This window comes from Daktulosphaira vitifoliae, unplaced genomic scaffold (genome assembly GCF_025091365.1).
Source record: "Daktulosphaira vitifoliae isolate Bord-2020 unplaced genomic scaffold, ASM2509136v1 Scaffold_1, whole genome shotgun sequence".
NCBI classification, from domain to species: Eukaryota; Metazoa; Arthropoda; class Insecta; order Hemiptera; family Phylloxeridae; genus Daktulosphaira; species Daktulosphaira vitifoliae.
The window spans coordinates 37,043,673-37,063,616 of NW_026099572.1; the positions used below are offsets into that span (position 1 = coordinate 37,043,673).

Genomic DNA, 19,944 nt, shown 5'->3' on the forward strand with positions numbered 1-19,944 from the left:
GAGCGAAGCCGCGCGACCCACAGACGACCTTCGTGCTTGGCCGGCTTCGATCCAGATGGTGTTCGTGCGCACCGGCCGGGCTGCGTTGCCACGTGACGTCGCACCTTATCCTTAATGCTATTTGTATGTTTTGCAAGCACTAACAAAACCGTGACTCTTAGTCCTCAAAAAAATCTTAATTCTCTCATAACCAGGTGCAAGTTGAACGGCAGTCATTCCGACTTTTTCACAGTAATATTCGGTGTATGTATAAAACTAGACTACTAAACATTAGATGAATACGAGTTCCAAATCCTAATATGGACCTAGTAAATGCATACAAATTTGTTTGTTTTCATATCGTAGTTATATATATAATGTGTACATTTTGTAGATTGATGTAGTTTTACTGTGTAGAATTCACTTAACCGACATTTTGTTTTGAAGAGTCTTTGGCTGATCCAATTTAAATGTTACAATAGCATTACCATAAAACAATTTGGACAGTGTTCCGTATTAATATCTATTAGAAGTAATCCTAACGTCAGTTTTCCTTAATATAAAATTAATATAGTTTGCTATTAATTAATATTTATTCCAAACATTGCAGCTTTAAACACGTAAATACTTCAGATACCTAGTAATTTAATGGATAAAATTTTATTGTCTCACGCATACCATTAATTTGTTTATACATAAAAGAAACTAAAAAAAAATAATTAATTTTATTGATTTCTTATGGTATACTTGTACAACAAATTCTTACAAAAATTAATAAATCAAATTTCATTCTATCGTCTAAAAATTATTTAGTAATACAACAACACAATTTGATAAGCAACTTGGAAGGGTAACGGTTCACCTCATACATGCGATTTTTAACGAAAGCTGATCAAATTAAACTCCTATGGCGTGTAATTTTTTTAATAAAAACTACTGGTATACATAGTCAACAGTTAATATACTCCTAGTTTCTAGAATTAATTTATACGGCTTGGTTATTATTTTTTTCAGAAGAATTTTAAAATCCTAAAAACTAATAGAAATTCGATAAAAATGCTTAAAATCAATAAGGTAACTAGTTCTTTTCAATTATATTTCTAAATAATCAAATTCAATTAGCAGAAATACTATATCAACATGTTTTAGATAATTTTTTTAATTGTAGAAAAATTACATTCATAATATTTTTAGAAATTTATTTTTTACTTTGTTAAATTCGTATTTTTTATTCAATAAGTCTAATAAAAACAAAAACTTGACGGAAATAAAAATTATATTTTTCATGTACAGTCAAAAGCTATATACATACACTAATTTAAATTCCATTAGATCTAACTTGCAATTATTGTAAAATAACGTTTGATAAATAATTCTTGCACATTTAAGTCAATGAAAAAAAACATACACGGGTGTTCAAAATGTTGGTCAAATATTGAACAATTTCACTATCGATTATAAAATAATTGATTGATTATTGAAAATAAAATAACAATTTCTTAATCTAAATAATAATTTTGTAAAATGGTTGTATAGGAGATGAACTTACCCAGGGATGCCACAAAAAATTTAAAAAATATAATTAATAATAAAACATTATTATATACTGAAATTATTCTATTTTTATTTATATTAAACGTGTTCTACGAGGAAAGAAAAATGTACGATTTCACCAATATTGTGTCCAACTTTCACAAATTACACTTAAGCAAACAAAATATTTTTATACTACCCAAGTCTTTGAATTATGAAATATTTCACTAAGCTGTAAAATGAAAAAACCAAAGATAAATGGCCTTCTATTTATGCCTACATTATGACAATGAAAATAAAAATTATTTTAAGAAATTTGAAGGAACGACACTACAATAAAATTATAACCATAAAATACACATCAATATTCGGTTGGTAAAATGTGCGTTATAAAATAAAACAAAAATTTGTTCACAATTAATAAGCAATAAAAATTTTACAATTAAAATAGTGTGATTATATTATGTCAAATATTACAACGTAATTTATTTTAGAAGAAGTTTGACGACTTTTCTACTAGTTGACTCGAAGAAAGGCACCTTATTTCAATTTACATTGAACCTTATAGTATTATATTAAGATTATTATAATTTAATGCATTTAAATATAAGTTACAACAGCTGAATGATAATTAAATACAGACGTGACAGATGCACACAGTCAACAATTTACACTTCACATGCTACACGTGCACACCTGAAACTTATAAGCTTCAAGTATATAAATACTCATCAATTTTGTTTTTACACACGTTGAAATACTAACATTAAACTTCATAAATTTAGGCTGATTGATTTATCGTAGACTATTGAAATTCGCCTAAACAAATAATTTTGACTTTTTTTATTTTATTTAATGTTATTTATCTCTAGATTTATAAGAGGTTATATATCTATTAGGTATATCCCTTATTAGGGTGCCAACTTTATTTTTCATGTATATGTTAATAGATTAAATTGTATGATTGTCATTAAATTTGAACTTTAAATTCTATTTTATTTCTAGTCTCTTTTTCCCCAAAAATGTCGCTGTAACATTCAGTTGTGGGTGCATCATTTAAAATACAACATCGATTGGTCGAACTGCAAAAGAGTCTAAAAATTTGACTTAAAGAGTTATTACAATTAATTAGAACCATTTAACAAAACAAATAATCAATAGTCCCAATTGACAATTCTAAATTTGATGAATTTATAAAAAAAATTTCATAATCAATGCAATAGTTAACTCAATAAAAGCAATCAATATTAATTTGTCAAGACATACAGACAAATCGCTGTAAAAATTCCAACAGTTTATATTAATTATAATGAATTATAAATTATTATTTGTAGTATAAACTATGAGGAATATTATCGCGTAATCTTTAATTTTCATGATAATTTATAGACATTTTATTGTATTTTGAAAAAATTGTTAACCTAAAAAGTTAGAATTCCAATCTTGATCTAAGTAAAAGATTTAAATATTCTTTAAATATGTTTTTTTCCTAACTCAGTTTACAGTTGAATAGATATACAGAGTAATCCACGATGTTTTGACAAATCTGGTTATTATTAATCTGGTACATTTTTTTGCGTTATTTTTTTTTAGCTTCGATGCGAAGCTGAGAAGGTATTGGTTTTACTAAGATGTGTTTTTTTTTTTTTTTTTTTTTTTTTTTCTGTTACCACTTTTTCTCAGCTCTGACCGAACCGATTTCTTTCAATAATACGTCAAAAGATCACAAATCGTATCTAGTCGAAGACATTACCCTTAAAAATTGAAAAAAATTCCCTCGTTCCCCGTAAAAGGGGGAAACCTCCAAAAAAATTACAATTTTAAAAATCGCTAATTTTTTCAATTTTTTCAATTTTTTTTATTTAAAAGTGCCATAACTTTTTCAAAAATGAACATATCAATATAATTCTTTTTTTTGTAGATGCATGATGTCTTTACCTATCATTTGGTATATTTTTTTTATAAATCTGACTTTTTACCTGCCTACAGGGGGGGATTCAAAATGACAACTTTTTCACAAAAAATTGACTTTTTCAACTTAAATTTTGAAAGTGTTCCGGAAAGTCTGACACTTTTATATATATCTTAAATTAAAGCTAATGTAATATACTTTATCATGGAAAAAAAAAATTTCGGACTTTATTTTATCTTCAAGGTGAAAATGGCTACCAAATGCTATTATTGTGTGAAAATTCTCAATTTTATTTTTTACATTTTTAACATTATAATGCTATAACTTATTGAAAAGTGTATTGATCAATATAATTTTTTTATGGGAAATACTATTTTCTAATAATCTCTTTTTTATTCGACATACTTTGTCTTAATCAGGATATTAATAAGGAACTAGCAGTTTATGAAGCTTTTGGAATAATCCAATAATTTTTTAAAATTAAACACTATCTAAAGATTTGCATCGAAGCGTTTTTTTTTTATAGTGATTTTAATCACTGTCAGATATCATTATACTTGATCCAACTATGCCACGTCACCACTGTGCCGCGACCCCTCTGTGCTGGGTTTTTTATAATTAAATTATATTTTAAGACAATAAAAAAAAACCAAATATATTTCTGATAAGAAATATTTTTATTTTATTTTAATTTATTGAACAAATAATTTATCTTTTAAATTTGCGAAATATAGAATAAAGTAAAGCATATTTTCACATTACAAGTGAGAATTATGAAATATTCATAGAAGAAGTTACATACTTATAATCCTAATGGGCAGAACGAAAATAATGCGTTTTCTATCGTCATTTTCTTAATGCATACATACTTAATAATACATTCTTCAATATTTGATACCGTTTAATGAATCCATAAAAAATCAGATTATCATAAATATAAAATATTACTGAACATTAATAAGATATTTTCTTATTCCGAATTTTTTCTAAATAGCTATCTTAATTTTTTTCGCAAATAACAAAACACTTTTTACAATAAATTTAAAAAAAATATTATTTCTGGTGATATTTCCATAGTTCTAAAGTTAAAGTTTAATAATAATTAAAAAAAAGTTAACACAAAATATTTATTATATCAAAAATTATGAGATTTATCATAACATTATGGACCAACCTGTATAATTAACTAAAAAAACCCACGTTATTTCAACGATAAATTAAACTAATTAATTATTGAAGTTAAATAGAAAAAATATTAACTAGATAAGTTTAAAAGACAAAAAAAATGACTTTTTAAGTAAGGTAGGCGTGGGTAATAAGGCCAAACTTGTATTTAGTCAAATTAAAGCCTAATACAAACTAGACTTCATTATCCGCACCTAGCTTAATTAATATTCACCTATAAAAATATTTAATATTAATACTAAATATACTTAACGTAAAAGTAAATTATTGACTAAAAGGCGTTCTGTATAGGCAATTGATATAAATGTAAGAAACATATGTTATCTCAATTTTAAAACTTAACGAGAGAAAAATAGTAGTTACTCAAAATCTTATCCATAATAAATTTTTATTTTTGTTATATTAATGGTATAGTGATTTATCTATAAAAAATAAAAATTTACAAATCTTCCAACTCATTTTGACTAAAAAATGAGATATGTTAGGTGCTAGATTGAGTTTAAACTTTCATTACTTATAAATTATATCATTAATCGTTAAATAAATCTTAATATGTTAAAAATTTCTGAAATTCATTTTCTGAAATAATTTTTTGTTTCCTAATAAATATCCCAGTCCCTTCCACACATTTTCTATGTGATTTATAACATTTGATTGAGGAGGGATTTTTAATTAACAAGGGGTAATTTATAATGGTTATTCCTCTGTTATTTTGGATCTATGTTTGAGATCTTTATCTTGTTGGAAGCAGAAACTGTTTTTAAACCTAAATTTGTCTCACTTTCTTTTAAATTATCTAGTAATATATTGATATATATTTTAGCAATTCTATTAATGCCAAATGGCATTGCTAGAACTTAATCAGACGCATTGCCGTGTACTTAAATTATTATCAAATAACGTTGTTTTTATGATTATCGCTAAATGAGTTGAAAAAACAACATAGCACAGGGGGGTTGCGGCACAGTGATGACGTGACATAGTTGGATCAAGTAAGTAAAAACGCTTCGATGAATATCTTTAGATAGTGCTTAATTTTAAAAAATTTGTGGATTATTACAAAAGCTACATGATCTGCTATTTCCTTATTTAAGTTATATATAAAAGTGTCAGTATTTCTGAAACATTTTCAAAAGTTAAGTTGAAAAAGTTCTACTTTCTATACGAATTTTTAACTGTTTGCGCCCCCCCTGTATAAAGGGAAATGGTCCAATTTAAAAAAAAGTATGTCGAATGAAAAAGGGATATAAATATTATTTCTCATAAAATAACTGTGTTGGTCCATACACTTTTCAATAAGTTATAACATTATAAAGTTAAAAATTTTAAATATAAAATCGAGAATTTTAACACAAAAATAGCATACGGTAGCCATTTTCACCGTGAAGACAAAATGAAGTCCGAAATTTTTTTCCATAATAAAGTATATTACATAAACTTAAATTTAAAGTATATATAAAAATGTCAGTATTTCCGAAACACTTTCAAAAATTAATATGAAAAAGTTAATTTTTTATGAAAAAGTTGTCATTTTGAATGCCCCTGTGGCAGGTAAAGGGTCAGATTTATAAAAAAATTATATCAAATGATAAATGAAGACATTATGCATCTATAAAAAAAAATTATAATGTTTCGGTCATTTTTGAAAATGTTATGACAGATTTAAGTAAAAAAAATTTCGAAAATTATCGATTTTTAAATTCGTAAAATTTTGGAGATTCCCCCCTATCTATATAAATAATTTTGTTAAGTTTATATCAAATTTAGAATAAGTAAAAGATTGAGTTACAAGTATTTTAATAATAATTAAAGTTTTTATTATAAACATTTTAAAATACAAGAAAAAATTAACTTTTTTTTTTTTACTTATTAGAGACAAAATAATAATAAATACTTAAAACAAAATCTAAACTGCTAATATTATTTTTAACAAAAGTAATTCAAAATATTGGCTTGATCAAAAGTTCATGTAGATAATTGTACACATTCTAATTCCTCTTATATGTAACAAAATAATATTTTCAAAAAAGTATATACAAATTTAAAATTTAGCTTCAATGCATGAAATTTAAAAAAAAAAAAAAAATGAAATTGTGATAGAAATAAAAAAAATTGTCTATTCTTGCTGCTTGGCTTAAAAAAAAAAATTGTCATAGTAACCGTTTGTACATTTATTAATAATGATAATCAGTTTTCAACATAATTTGAATCCAAATGTAGAATAATAATCGAATAAGGTAATAATTTATAGTGTTGTAAAGTAATAATCAAAAATTATTGATCAGAAATGGCTAAATTTATAACACGTACAATTAGAAATGTCAAGAAGAAATTTGGAATAAGAAAACATAATTAAGGGTAATTTTTTGTACTTTCAAACGATTATTAATTTGATTTTTTTTATTTATGATAAATTTATTTTTTAGTTAACTTAATTCTTATTAACGCTATATTTTATTCAGTGACATTAGTAGACTGTGAATCACAGACTATAGTCTGTTATATATTTTATATACAGGGTAATTCATTAAGGATAAGACCCTAATTTTCTTGGTAACTATTGAAAATTTTTAATTTTTGGTAAGGAAAATATTGTTTAATTCAAAAAACTCTACAATAATATGTAGTAAAAACATAATTTTTTTCATCCCTTCAAGGTTAAAAAAAATTAACCTGAATTTTCTTAAATAGGAACCCCTATTTTGAATTTGTTATTATGATTTAAAACAAAAATACAAACAACTTTGTTCTGATAATTTTTTTTTTCAATCAACCGTTTGTTTGCCACAGCTTGTTAAAATTAAATGATTTTGGACTAAATTTCTATTATTATTTTACTGTTTTGAATACAGAAGTCTCTATTTTTAATATAAACTAATTTTTATTGACCAGGATATGACATGTAAAATAATTTTTTAATAATTTACGACACACTAATTGAGAGATAATAATAATAGATTCAAATACGGTAGCCATTTTCACCTTGATGACAAAATAAAGTCCGAATTTCTTTTTCCATAATAAAGTATATTACATTAGCTTTAATTTAAGATATATATAAAAGTGTCAATATTTCTGGAACACATTCAAAAGTTAAGTTGGAAAAGTAAATTTTTTGTGAAAAAGGTGTCGTTTTAAATCCCTCCCTGTGGGCAGTCAATTTAAAAAAAAAATTATATCAAATGATAAATAAAGACATATCTATATGTATCATCTATAAAAAAAGAAATTATATTTATTTGTTCATTTATGAAAAAGTTATGGCAGTTTTAAGTTAAAAAAATTGAAAAAATTTCGGAAGTTAGCAATTTTGTAAATTTGTAATTTTTTTGGAGATTTCCCCCATTTACGGGGAACGAGGGAAATTTTTTCAATTTTCGAGAGTAATGTCTTCGACTAGATACGATTTGTGATCTTTTGACATATCGTTGAAAGAAATCGGTTCGGTGAAAGCTGAGGAAAAGTGGTAACAGACACAAAAAAATAAATAAATAAAAAAAAAACACATCATAGTAAAATTAATATCTTCTCGGCTTCGCATCGAAGCTAAAATAATACCCATAAAAACCATACAAGATCCCCCTCTAAAAAATTAGATCTCATAAATTGTTTGATACAATTTTATTATCTTAGCTCTGACTAATTAGCAAACTAGTTTTAATTTTTAAATCAATTTAAAAAAGTTTTGCGAAGAAGATTAAATATTTCAGACAGAAAAAATACTTAAAATAATTATTAAATAATTTCAAACTAGTCATCGATATTAGACATATTTTTTGCGTACATAATTTTGTATCGATGTTGGATTCTGCTTAATATAAACTATGGTTAATCCAGCTACTATTTAGTAAATCCATAAAAACATAACAAATACTCGACAATTAATTTAAGGGTATTATACAAAATTATCTTTATAGTACTGCACGATATCATTCTAAATATTTTTGTAAATTCTAAAAGTAGAAGAAATAAAATTGAATATAAATCATGTTTAATTGTGTTGTTATTGGTATCATATCCTAAGTCCCCTATTCTTTACTTTATCAATTGTGGGCTAATTTAGAAATATATGATATCTTTTATCTAATACTTTTCACGTTTTTATTCATTCTTCTATTGTATTTATTTGTGATTCGATGCATTGAATTGTATTCTAACAACTGTATAAATTTTCGTAAGATTTTGAGTTTGACTCTTTCCTTTTATTCGTGAATAATACAAATAACAATCGGATAATTGACTATATTGAATGATTAAACTTTGATCAATGACATTATCATCGATATACAAAAAATGTTGACTATAATTTAATGTATTTTAATAGCAAATAGTTTATTTATATCCTATAAATTCGTGCGAATGCGCGATTATTTTTAAAAGTTCAGTATAAACAACAGAATAGTCAATATTATCAGCTGAAGATTTATGACTACCTCTCTATTAGTGGAAGTTACCATTTTAAATAACTGTTACATTCAAAGTTACGCTTACAATTTAATATTTGTATTATATCGTGAAATAAAGAGCAATTGTAAGTAAGTTTTTTCAAAAAAAGAAAAAGTAATGTAGAAGTACATAAATAATATATTGGGCATCGTGTCTTTAACACATTCTAGAATAGATTTCAGATGAACAATTATTTTTATTAATGTAAATAACATTCTACGCGTCACTTAATAGTTTTACTTCCGAAACTATACTCTAACAACATACATTACTCGTTAATTAAAAATTATTTAAATGCACTTATTTTTAAAATTTACTAAACAAACTTTAATTTAACAAACCATAAAAAATAAATTTGAATAAAAACATCGTTCGCAAAGTCTATAACAATAAAACTTTTTAATAAAGGAAATAACATATTTACTGATATACAACAGTACTAAAGTTAATTAACACAACGCCCTAAAATGAAATTTATAGGAAGACGAGGTAGAGTAACTTACAGGCCAGTCAGAGGCCAACCACTTCTCCATGTAATACATTTCCCCGCCGTCACCTACACTTTAAGCAAGTCATCGTTTGTCCTTTCTATAACTATAAAATCAATAGACTTATATCAACAATAACATTATAACAAGTCGTAAATCATACCTCCTACATTTCAATATTACCATATCACCTAGTTTTGTAAATATATATATATATAATCTCAATGTCACTCAAATATCTAATAACTCACGCAGTGCATGCGCTTACGCGACATTTTATAGCAATTAAATAAATGAGTTTTACGGTTGAAAAGCCGCCCGTGTATATACACAGAATTTCAACAAAAATTTTACAGGGGCTCATTGTATGAAATTTTTCTCTCCCTAAATATTATTTATATATAGTCATGTATGTAATTTTCTGAAATCATGGAGGAGCTAAGCCCCTCCAATCTCTCCTAGCTTGCGCCCACAATTATATATTACTGTTGCATAATCGGATTCTGTAATAAAACTAACTGTAAGAGTTAACATGCATCTTGGTCGGTGTAAAAAAACGGGAGAGCTCGCAGGTCACAATTGGGATCAGCATCGCATATACGAGCTGTTTAACAACATTTCTATAAGAATGTAAGATGTAAATACACATTAGAGACAAGAATACAGAATCTCGTTTATGATATTTTCTGGGAAGATTCATGGCGTTTTGGTAGGAAAAGTGATTACTTCAATAACCGGTTTCCGTCTTGATTGCTGTCCACGACTGGTGTTGGAGGTTGTCGATTTTCGAAGGTTCGGTCTTGATCGGAGCCAAACTACCGCACTCTCTTCCACCACTTTGTCCAGACTATCGCCCAACTATAATATTACCGGCCAGGTTACGTAACAACGAATTTGGCTGATAGACGGTCGCCAGCGTCCGACCCGTTTCGTTTGTGTGTGTGCGCGCAAGTTTAAATGTTTTTTCAACTAATTTAAATACCATTTTAGCTGAAAAAAATATCAAGTTATCCATTGGATTGTTGCGGTATTTTAAAATACAGGAACGGACATAGCACGTAAAAATGGTAATTACTATAGAATTTAATCATCATTTCATAAATCAGCTTTATCTTATAACTAATACATGATGTGTCAAGCAGTTGTATACTGCTTGCACAATTTTACATTATCGCACCTCGTGCTCGAGTATTGCAGTGCGTCTAAACGTGTAAAAATAAAATAATTATTCCTCGTGAAAATTGAATCTACGAACAAAATAAAACCGTCGAATCCAGTTCGCCGCCAATACTCCGCAAATACGTTCTGTAGTTGCGAACGCAGTTTTTTTTTTTTTAATAAAACACCAAATGAAACTTAATTGATATCTCAAAGTCGATAGCTTTACATGTCGGCGATTTTTTGCATAATTTTGTGTAACTCGAACTTAAATTTTTCTAATGGTGTTCACCAGTAAACGAAAATACAAAAATAGAGCAATGCCGGCGGAAGTCGTTGATGATTTGGATTTTTTAATTGTAAGATAATATCAACTTTATTTATTTAAATTGATATACCTTAAAATTTTCATACGCTTTCTTATACCAACACTAAGATATTACAACTAATAAATAATTGATTTATAGGATATGAAATTCAAATTTAATAATTGTTAATATGTGTGTATTCACTTTTCTGGGCACTTGTTAGAGTATTATAATTACGCTTTATGTAAAATTTTTAATTTGAGGAAATTATCAACATGTTTTTGATCATAATTTAAATTATTCATATTAATTATATAGGCTTAAGAAATCTTATTCAATATCATTAATAATGATAATAAATAATTGTTGGTCTTTAAAAAGATTTAGTAGCAATACATTACTTCAACTGTTTAATTATAAAGTAAACATAATAATCTCAAATTTAAATGAAAAAAAGCTTATGAAACAAATTTATATATATATATCATAATTAAAGTTTATCATAAGTATATTATTATATTAGCCATACAAATTTCAAAATTAAGTTGCTACCTACTATTTAATAATTTCAAGAATAAGAATTTTTTAGACCATTTTAATAATGATAGTCGGATAAGTGTTCTATAAGTAATTAAATAACAGTTATTATATAACAATTGGGTTATGTTTACGTTTATCATTTTTACATTTCTGCATATTTTAACAATTTTTTTTTACATTAATCGGTCAATATCTGTTAACCTATAAACAATCTTCCACTAATACTAATATATGTATAGGGTTGCGATTATATGGTCAACCTATTTCATAATAGTATAATAATTATTTTTTGTTGTTAAACATACTACTAGATATTCCAAAAAATCAAAATTTTTTTATTAAAATTTCCATGAGCTCTTAATAACCACTACCTATAAGTTAGCATATACAATGTTAAACAACTATAATTCTAAAATTCAAAAATTAATTATTAAAATATATATTCATTATATCTATTTTAAATGCATAAACAGAAAAAAATATTTCATAGTTAATTTAGCAACAAAGTAATTATATATTTAAAATAACTAGCTTATATAGTTGACTAATATATAATATTAGTAATATCTAATATAATATAATATCTAGCTGGAATTACTAAATAAACGTAATTAATTGGTTTTTAGTTGTTTAAACTATATAAAAAGTTTCCTAACTATGTAATTTTTTTAATGCTACATTAACTATAATTTTCAGTTGGACCAACTTTATAGTTTTTTTCTGTGTAATTATGAAATGCACATACATAGAATAACAAAACCTCATAAGTCTATTATTTATGAAAATTAAGATACTAGTTCTGTATGGTGGTGTTTAAGTCACTTATCGTTTAAAATAATAAAAATAGGATCTTTTAGTATATATTCTTTTATTTGTAAATTACAGATGTATAAGTTTATATATAGAAATTAATTTTATATTTGATTTCCTTTCAATTTTTATTTTGGAATTTTGATTTGAAGCCATCCATTATACTATATTAATATATACATAATATTCAATAATTAATTTTAATACTTTATTAGAAATTATTAAACAATCGAAATACTGCTAAAAACCACTTAAAAATAAAGAAGTTTAAAATGTTGGAAACAAGTTTTAAACAAGTTATTATTATAAAATAATACTGTTATTCTCAGAGTTCTTTAAACAAGCATTTAAGATATTTTACTTTCGGACAAAAATATAAATTTAGAATATTATATTTAAGAAAAAGTGTCATTAATATCATTATCTTATTGGATTTTATAAAAAAAAAAAATGAAAAATAATAAAAACAGTACAAAAATATTCATAAAATTCAGTATTTATTATCCAAGTTCTCTTCAACGTTACAGTTTTTAAGTAATATTTTTATTTAAAAGAGAACTGCCACAAAAGCTTAACTTAAAAGGTTTCAATATTTTTAGATTTAATTTTGTAATAATTTCTGAACTTAAATTTTAGAAGGCTATTTCTGAAATATAATACGACCTATCAAGTTTCATTGATTTTGTAAGTAAGTTACTTGTAGGGTTTGAACAAATTTAAATAATTATTAATGAACCATAATAACTAAAGAGTTATAATTCGCTTATTAAAATTATCTGATTCTTATAATTACTTGTAAATTATAAAAACTATGTTTTATTTGTATTATTGCAAATTAAACTATTCTAAATGATTGATATATACATGGAATTTATCAACTATTAATTCTATTCGGGGCTTTACAGAGTGATTCTTTCATTATGAATTACTTAATTAATCGAAAAATAAAAATAATATTGTTAATTTTTTTATTGGTTTCTTTTAGTTCTAGGATTTTCTCAATTTATTGATTATTTTCTCCCTTACTTTAATTTATCGAATGACAACATACATAATTGACTAGCTTATTTATCGGATATTAATCTAATTAAGAAAAATAACTGGTTTATAACGACTTTTGGACCAGTATTTCATAAGTCATACATAGATCAAGGAATTATTTATATGTACAAATTTTTTTAAGTTATTCGGAACACACTATCAGCCAGTACAAACTTTTATTAGTTGACTTGAAAACTTAGTAATGTGTTTTTATCGATATTTTGGTTTTGGAAGGTGTTGATACTTATTTCTTATCAACTAAAACACTAAATTGATAAATTAAAGTCTTGATTCAAGCATTATTACCTAAGTATACACATATTTAAAAAATAAGTTTGGTGCTATTTGACCTTAATATCATGATTATGTTACATATAACAATAAACGTAGAATAAACATTATTTTATCAGTATTCTATGATACATTTATAAACAATATATCATCTTAATCACCGAAAAAATGGCGTTTGTATTATAATAATAAATAAAAGGACTAAATATGATCAATTACTTCCATCAAATAGTAGCATTACCTACTGACTTAAAAATATTTTACATTATAATAACGACAACTAATATTGCTAAATTATTTTTATAGCCTTGAAACTAGTTTCAGATTCTATTTTAAAGAACATAATAAAATAATCTAAGTGTAAATATAACATTGTATGTAATTGCAATTAATTACTTTTTGCTAATATTATTTAAAATAAAAATTATGATAAAAATATTCACTTAAAACTAAAAAATATTTATCTCAAAATGATTAAAATATCGAGGATACGTAATTCGGGAACAATGTTACCATTATTAACGCCAAACAACTTACACGGTATTTTAGTAACATTTTAGTTTTTAATTAATACTTTTAATATAATTTTAATTTTAAATTAAATTTTTTGTGTTTTTTATTCGAAATTAATTTTTACTTAATTGTGAATTTGTTAAAATAAATGTATGTAACCTTTCAAAAATATTTCATGAGAAACAAATATGCTCTTTATAAACTTGTTTATTCAGATCAATCATCACAATTTTGATCAAATAATAATATATTAAAAATAATTAGCGAATAAAAATATTTTTAAAATCATTTGTGTTTCTATAAATAGCCAAAATATTTCTGTAATACAGAATTGTTTTAACAAATTCTAATATTTTATAATTTAAAAATAATATAAACTTATGTAAGTTCGTTTATTAAAAAAAATATTACCATAGTTAATATAATAAAATATTAAAATCATAATTTCCTAAGATAAAAATTTCCTTAAAATAATCTAAATAATATATGTAGCTAGCTTTTGTATTTGGGTATTTAATTTTAAATAATTCATACATTATTTTAGTATTTAACTCTGAATTTAAATAGTAAACTAAATTTCCTAATAATGACTTTCTGAAACCAGGAACGATTTAATCGATTTTAATTTGTATTTTTAGTTTTATGTCAACAGGTAAGCTAATACTTGTATATCATCCTCGCCGATTGTAAGTAGTTAATCCTTTAATTTAAAACCGATTCAGTCTTTTATACATTTATCAAATTAAGAGTAGGATAGTAAAAAAACATTTCGACAATATTCTAAACGCATTTCTCTCAACAGTACATTGTTTTAAAAGTGTTATTCCTTTCGGCTTATTCATTTTGACTGCTTGTTGACATACTCATTTTATTTTATTTCATTTTATTTAAAAGATATTGATTTTATATAGAAATAGTATCACACTATAGTATACACGAAATGTTTGTTAAAAGGCAACAATATCATAATTGGGTACCATTTAACATATTAAGGATATTTTTATGGTTTGTAAATGAGATCGAAATTTCAACTCGATATTCGCCGACTTTTTCATTTTTCCCATAATATCGATTATTTTTGAAATATCGCGATAATCGAAAAAATTTATATAACAAAAACTGTTTGCGATAATCTTGTAAACATTTTTCTATTATAATATATTATGAAATATAGAATTGAGATAAGACGAAAAATTATATTTATTAATACGAAATTCTATTCTTAGATTAGGTTATTTATTATGATATTGTTGTTAATCCTATTTAAAAAAAAAACACAAAGTAAGGTATGAAAAGAATTAGAGAAAAAAATTTCAGAATTAGAAGATATACAGCAACATCTGGTTGATACTTAATCTGAAAAATAAAATAAAAAATTATTGAACTCTCCAAAAAAAATCCTTATTAGATGACAATGATAAATATGATGATGTTTATATTTTATTTTGGAAAAGAAGAAAGATTGTTTTTAGTTATGACCTACAATAAAAAAATTATAAATATACATTAAATTGTATTTTTTTATTTAAAATCAAAACACTGAAACTATAATAGTATTATTAAAAAAAACACAAATTCATCCATTTAATATAACCAATTTATAATGATAAAGTCTTGTAACTTATTTCTTCATAATAAAAAGTAATTTGAAAATATTTAATTATCGTTATGAGATATAGCTATTATCCATATTTTTTTGATATTAATATCATTATTTGATTTGTTTGGAATATTTGTATTTTATATTTGTTTGATTTTTACAACAATGTTAACTTAACAATATTCTTGAAAATAAATAAATGGTAAAAATATTTAAATATTAAATTTAATTTTTTTCCGATATTGATTTATTTTTTCATACAATATCATTATATTGCGATATCGGGAAAAATTCTTTTTTTCCATATTGCAATGTAATATTGCTGAAATTAAGTACGATATCGATATCCAAAAATATATCATTGACAAACTCTCGATATTACCAAGTTATTTTACACAGCCAATATTATATGACAAAGGACCTTTTTAACGCAAAACGACGTGTTTACATAAGTAAATAAATTATTTACCATAAAATGAAATTGGTCAAATATGTTACTTAGGTCTATTTTAACAAATACACATTTACTTATATGAAATATTATTTTTATGATGTAATTTAAATATTTCTGGATAATGTATATTAGATTATTATAATGTATATTAATGTATATGACAATTACAATTCCATCAAAATTTTTGAAGAGGCTTGTTATATCAAAGCTCTTTCTCTAAAATTTCTTTTTGTTCAATAATTTGAAATTTTGGAGAAACTAAGTTTCTGCAAGTCCTCGACCAATTTGCGTCTATAGGTGTTACATTAAATTATAATAACTATTATACCAAAAAAGCTTTAAAATAATTTTATCTATTGTTTATTTCTTATACAAAATAAGTATAAAACAATAATTAAGTAAATGCTTACAATATTTTTATTTAAATGTAAAAAAATTAATTATGCTGTACTTATTGAAATGTCGCTTCACCAAAAAAAATAAATGAACTGTGTTCAAAATATGTTGCATAACTCGATTTTTAAAATAATTAGAAAAAAAACCATAAACATTCAAATACTCAGTACTACTAGTAAAATCATCAAAATGTGTATTATCACAAATTTAATTGTACTTAATAATATAAATTATTTTTTTAAATATAGTCAAGAAATTCAATGGCACCTAAAGAATACCTTTTCAAAATTCTAGTCATTGGTGAGCTAGGTACTGGCAAAACGTCGATAATTAAACGATATGTTCATCAATTCTTTTCGCAGCATTATAGAGCTACAATTGGCGTAGATTTTGCTTTAAAAGTTCTAAACTGGGATACTAATACTATAGTACGATTACAACTATGGGATATAGCTGGTAAGTGTAAAAAAATTACACTTTGTTAAAATCTTTTTAATGGAAATCTTACACAATTTATCTATATTTCAGGGCAGGAAAGATTTGGAAATATGACTAGAGTCTACTATAAGGATGCGTTAGGAGCTTTTGTTGTGTTTGATGTGACTAGACCGGCAACATTTGACGCTGTTGTCAAATGGAAACAAGACTTAGATGCAAAAGTGTCGTTAGAAGATGGTACGCCAATACCATGTGTTCTTCTAGCTAACAAAGTAATTATTATACATTGACACTTGAAAATGAAAAATTTCTAACGTAAAATCAATGATTTTTTAATAGACATAAAAATTTCTATTAAAAGCAATTGTTTTTAAAAACATAATTAAAATACAATTATATAGAACATTTAATTTTTAATTTATGTTATTAAACTATATATATATATATAATAAGTGTAACTACTTCATTTAGGGATTAAAATATGAGTAATTACTATTTTTAAATATATATCGAAAATAATTTTTTTTCAACTGCGTTAGACTTGTTTATTCTTAGTTAATGACATGCATTAAATTTTAAACACTAACTCAATAGTGGATGCGACACAAATTTAGCCCAATGGAAATATTTTAATGAAAATAATTTTATTTTGCAAACTACTACTTCTTTAATAAATCAATAGTTAATAATACCAAAATATATATAGTTAATTTTATAATTAAATACATAAAATCAATTTGATACTTACAAACAAGCTTAAAGCTTGTTTAAAGTTATTGGTGGTTAAAATTTTTAATCCTTTTAAACCTACATTTTTCATTTCAGTTGAGACGAATCAATTATTTATTAATGGGTGACCCTAGTGCTGGCAAAAAAATAATTTACTTTAGTTTTGTTGTTTACATCATTAAAAAGCATCTTCTGGTATTGAAAGCATTGTTATAACTTTAAAACTACGGTTGCAATTAAAAAGAAAACTTGGTACTTAATAGTGTACCTAAGAACTAAAAGAGTTGGAAGATATCTCTTTTCAAATATATGAGAAAAAATTAATTTTCAATAGATTTGATCTTCTATTTATTGGCAAAAACAATTAATATTTGCTATTTCTGCTCCACGCCTCGAGTTAATTGTATTGGAAAATAATAATTGATTATTATAACCTATCATTTTATTTTACTGGCGTAACTATGAACGTCATTAGAGAAAGTAAACCCCAAACAAATATTTGTTCAAAAATTTCGAAATTACAATTGGAAGAATATAATGATAAACATTTCTTTTTGAATTTGACAAAACGGAGTTGGAGATTAATTCTTATGCTGGCGAGTTATCGATTAATTACCTAAAAAACAATGTAGTATTAAATATTTAAAATTAATTGTTTGTAATAAATAACTTATGTTACATATAGTGTGACGAAACAAAATCAGGTATGGTTAATAGTGTTGCCAAAATGGATGAATTTTGCAAAGAAAATATGTTTTCTGCGTGGTATGAAACGTCGGCTAAGGAAAATATTCACATAGATGATGCTGCAAAAACCCTTGTATCTCAAGTAATTTAATATATTTATAAACTTAAATTTTAATACAAAATCGAACATTAAGAACAAAATCTTTTGTTGCAGATTTTAAAGAATACTGCTCAATATAAACCTATTGCAAAAACAAATGGCCAAGTAAAACTAAGCAACACAGCACCACAGACCGATAAGAAAACCAGTTGTGCGTGTTGAATAAATTTGTTATTTATTAACGCTATTTTAAAAAAGGGGGGATTAAATTAATTAATAATTAAAATTGTACAAAAATGTTTTTATACTTTAAATTCAGAAAATATTTCCCTAAGAAAGAATATGTTATGAATTTTACATTTTATAGATATATTTTAGTAGAATATTATTAATACATATATTTATTTTTTCAAACGCAATCATTTAAGGCCAATACGTTTTATCCAATTTATAAGTAACTTTATCTGATTAAAAAAAAATTCTTTATAAGAAACTATTGTTAACAACGTAAAAGTGAATATAAATGATTATCAGAATAAAATGTCCAAATTAAAATAACTTATATTTGTACTTGCAGCGTTACTTGTGCCGTAATTTTATTTTAATGTGCCGTATAGTTAATATACCTATGTTTCATTTTTGAATAGGTAACACATTAAAATTAATTGTATTTAGCCTATTTATTTTTTAATTGTTGTTTATCAATTACCTATATAAAATGACTATTGAAATAAGGTAATCAGAACATGTAATTATAAGTTCATTGTTTTTTTTGTAATTATTCGTATATTTATATATATAACTATTTTTTTTTGTGTAATTATTTTGCTAACACGTTTGTAATATTATAGTTATTGTTATATGTAAAATGTTATAGAAAAAAAATTTAAATAATAATAAAAGTTACTAAAATTTTCTCCAACGAACTTCATATTTCTAGATAATGGGTCTAAACAATTAAGCTGACCACAACTTCTTATCTTTTAAAATAGTTAAACATAAATAATATATATATATATATAAAGAATAACCATTAAATTAAGCATGTTAAGTACATCAATCAGTTCATGTTGAAGAGACTTTTTTATCTGTAATAAAGCAAGTGCCATATTTATCTAAGATCAAAGTTCATTACTATGATGATATTAATTAATGATTAATTTTTAAATGCCGATATCAGATTTTAATTTTCAAATTTTATTACATTACTTACTAATTTTGTTGGGTTGATAACAACTTTACAATAAGTACTTATTGAGTTACGTATCCTAAAATTGTTATCGGCTTTACACCATTTTTTACAAGACAAATGTTCACTGTGACGATTGATGAGTAT

The 19,944-nt window shown here is 24.3% G+C and overlaps 1 protein-coding gene across 3 annotated transcripts; it reads left to right on the forward strand.

Moving 5' to 3' along the window:
* Nucleotides 1–99: 99 nt before the first annotated feature.
* LOC126904132 (ras-related protein Rab-32) lies at nucleotides 100–19,525 on the forward strand. 3 transcript variants are annotated; one of them, XM_050682877.1, is made up of 5 exons: nucleotides 100–243; nucleotides 16,903–17,110; nucleotides 17,183–17,364; nucleotides 18,507–18,650; nucleotides 18,723–19,525. In XM_050682877.1, the coding sequence occupies exons 1-5, from the start codon at nucleotides 115–117 to the stop codon at nucleotides 18,828–18,830; spliced, it is 771 nt and encodes a 256-aa protein (XP_050538834.1). In that variant the 5' UTR covers nucleotides 100–114; the 3' UTR covers nucleotides 18,831–19,525. The 3 variants fall into 3 exon arrangements, with proteins under 3 accessions (XP_050538834.1, XP_050538852.1, XP_050538844.1); XM_050682895.1 differs by lacking the exon at nucleotides 100–243 and adding an exon at nucleotides 10,429–10,610; XM_050682887.1 differs by lacking the exon at nucleotides 100–243 and adding an exon at nucleotides 10,728–11,060.
* The last annotated feature ends 419 nt before the right edge of the window (nucleotides 19,526–19,944 follow it).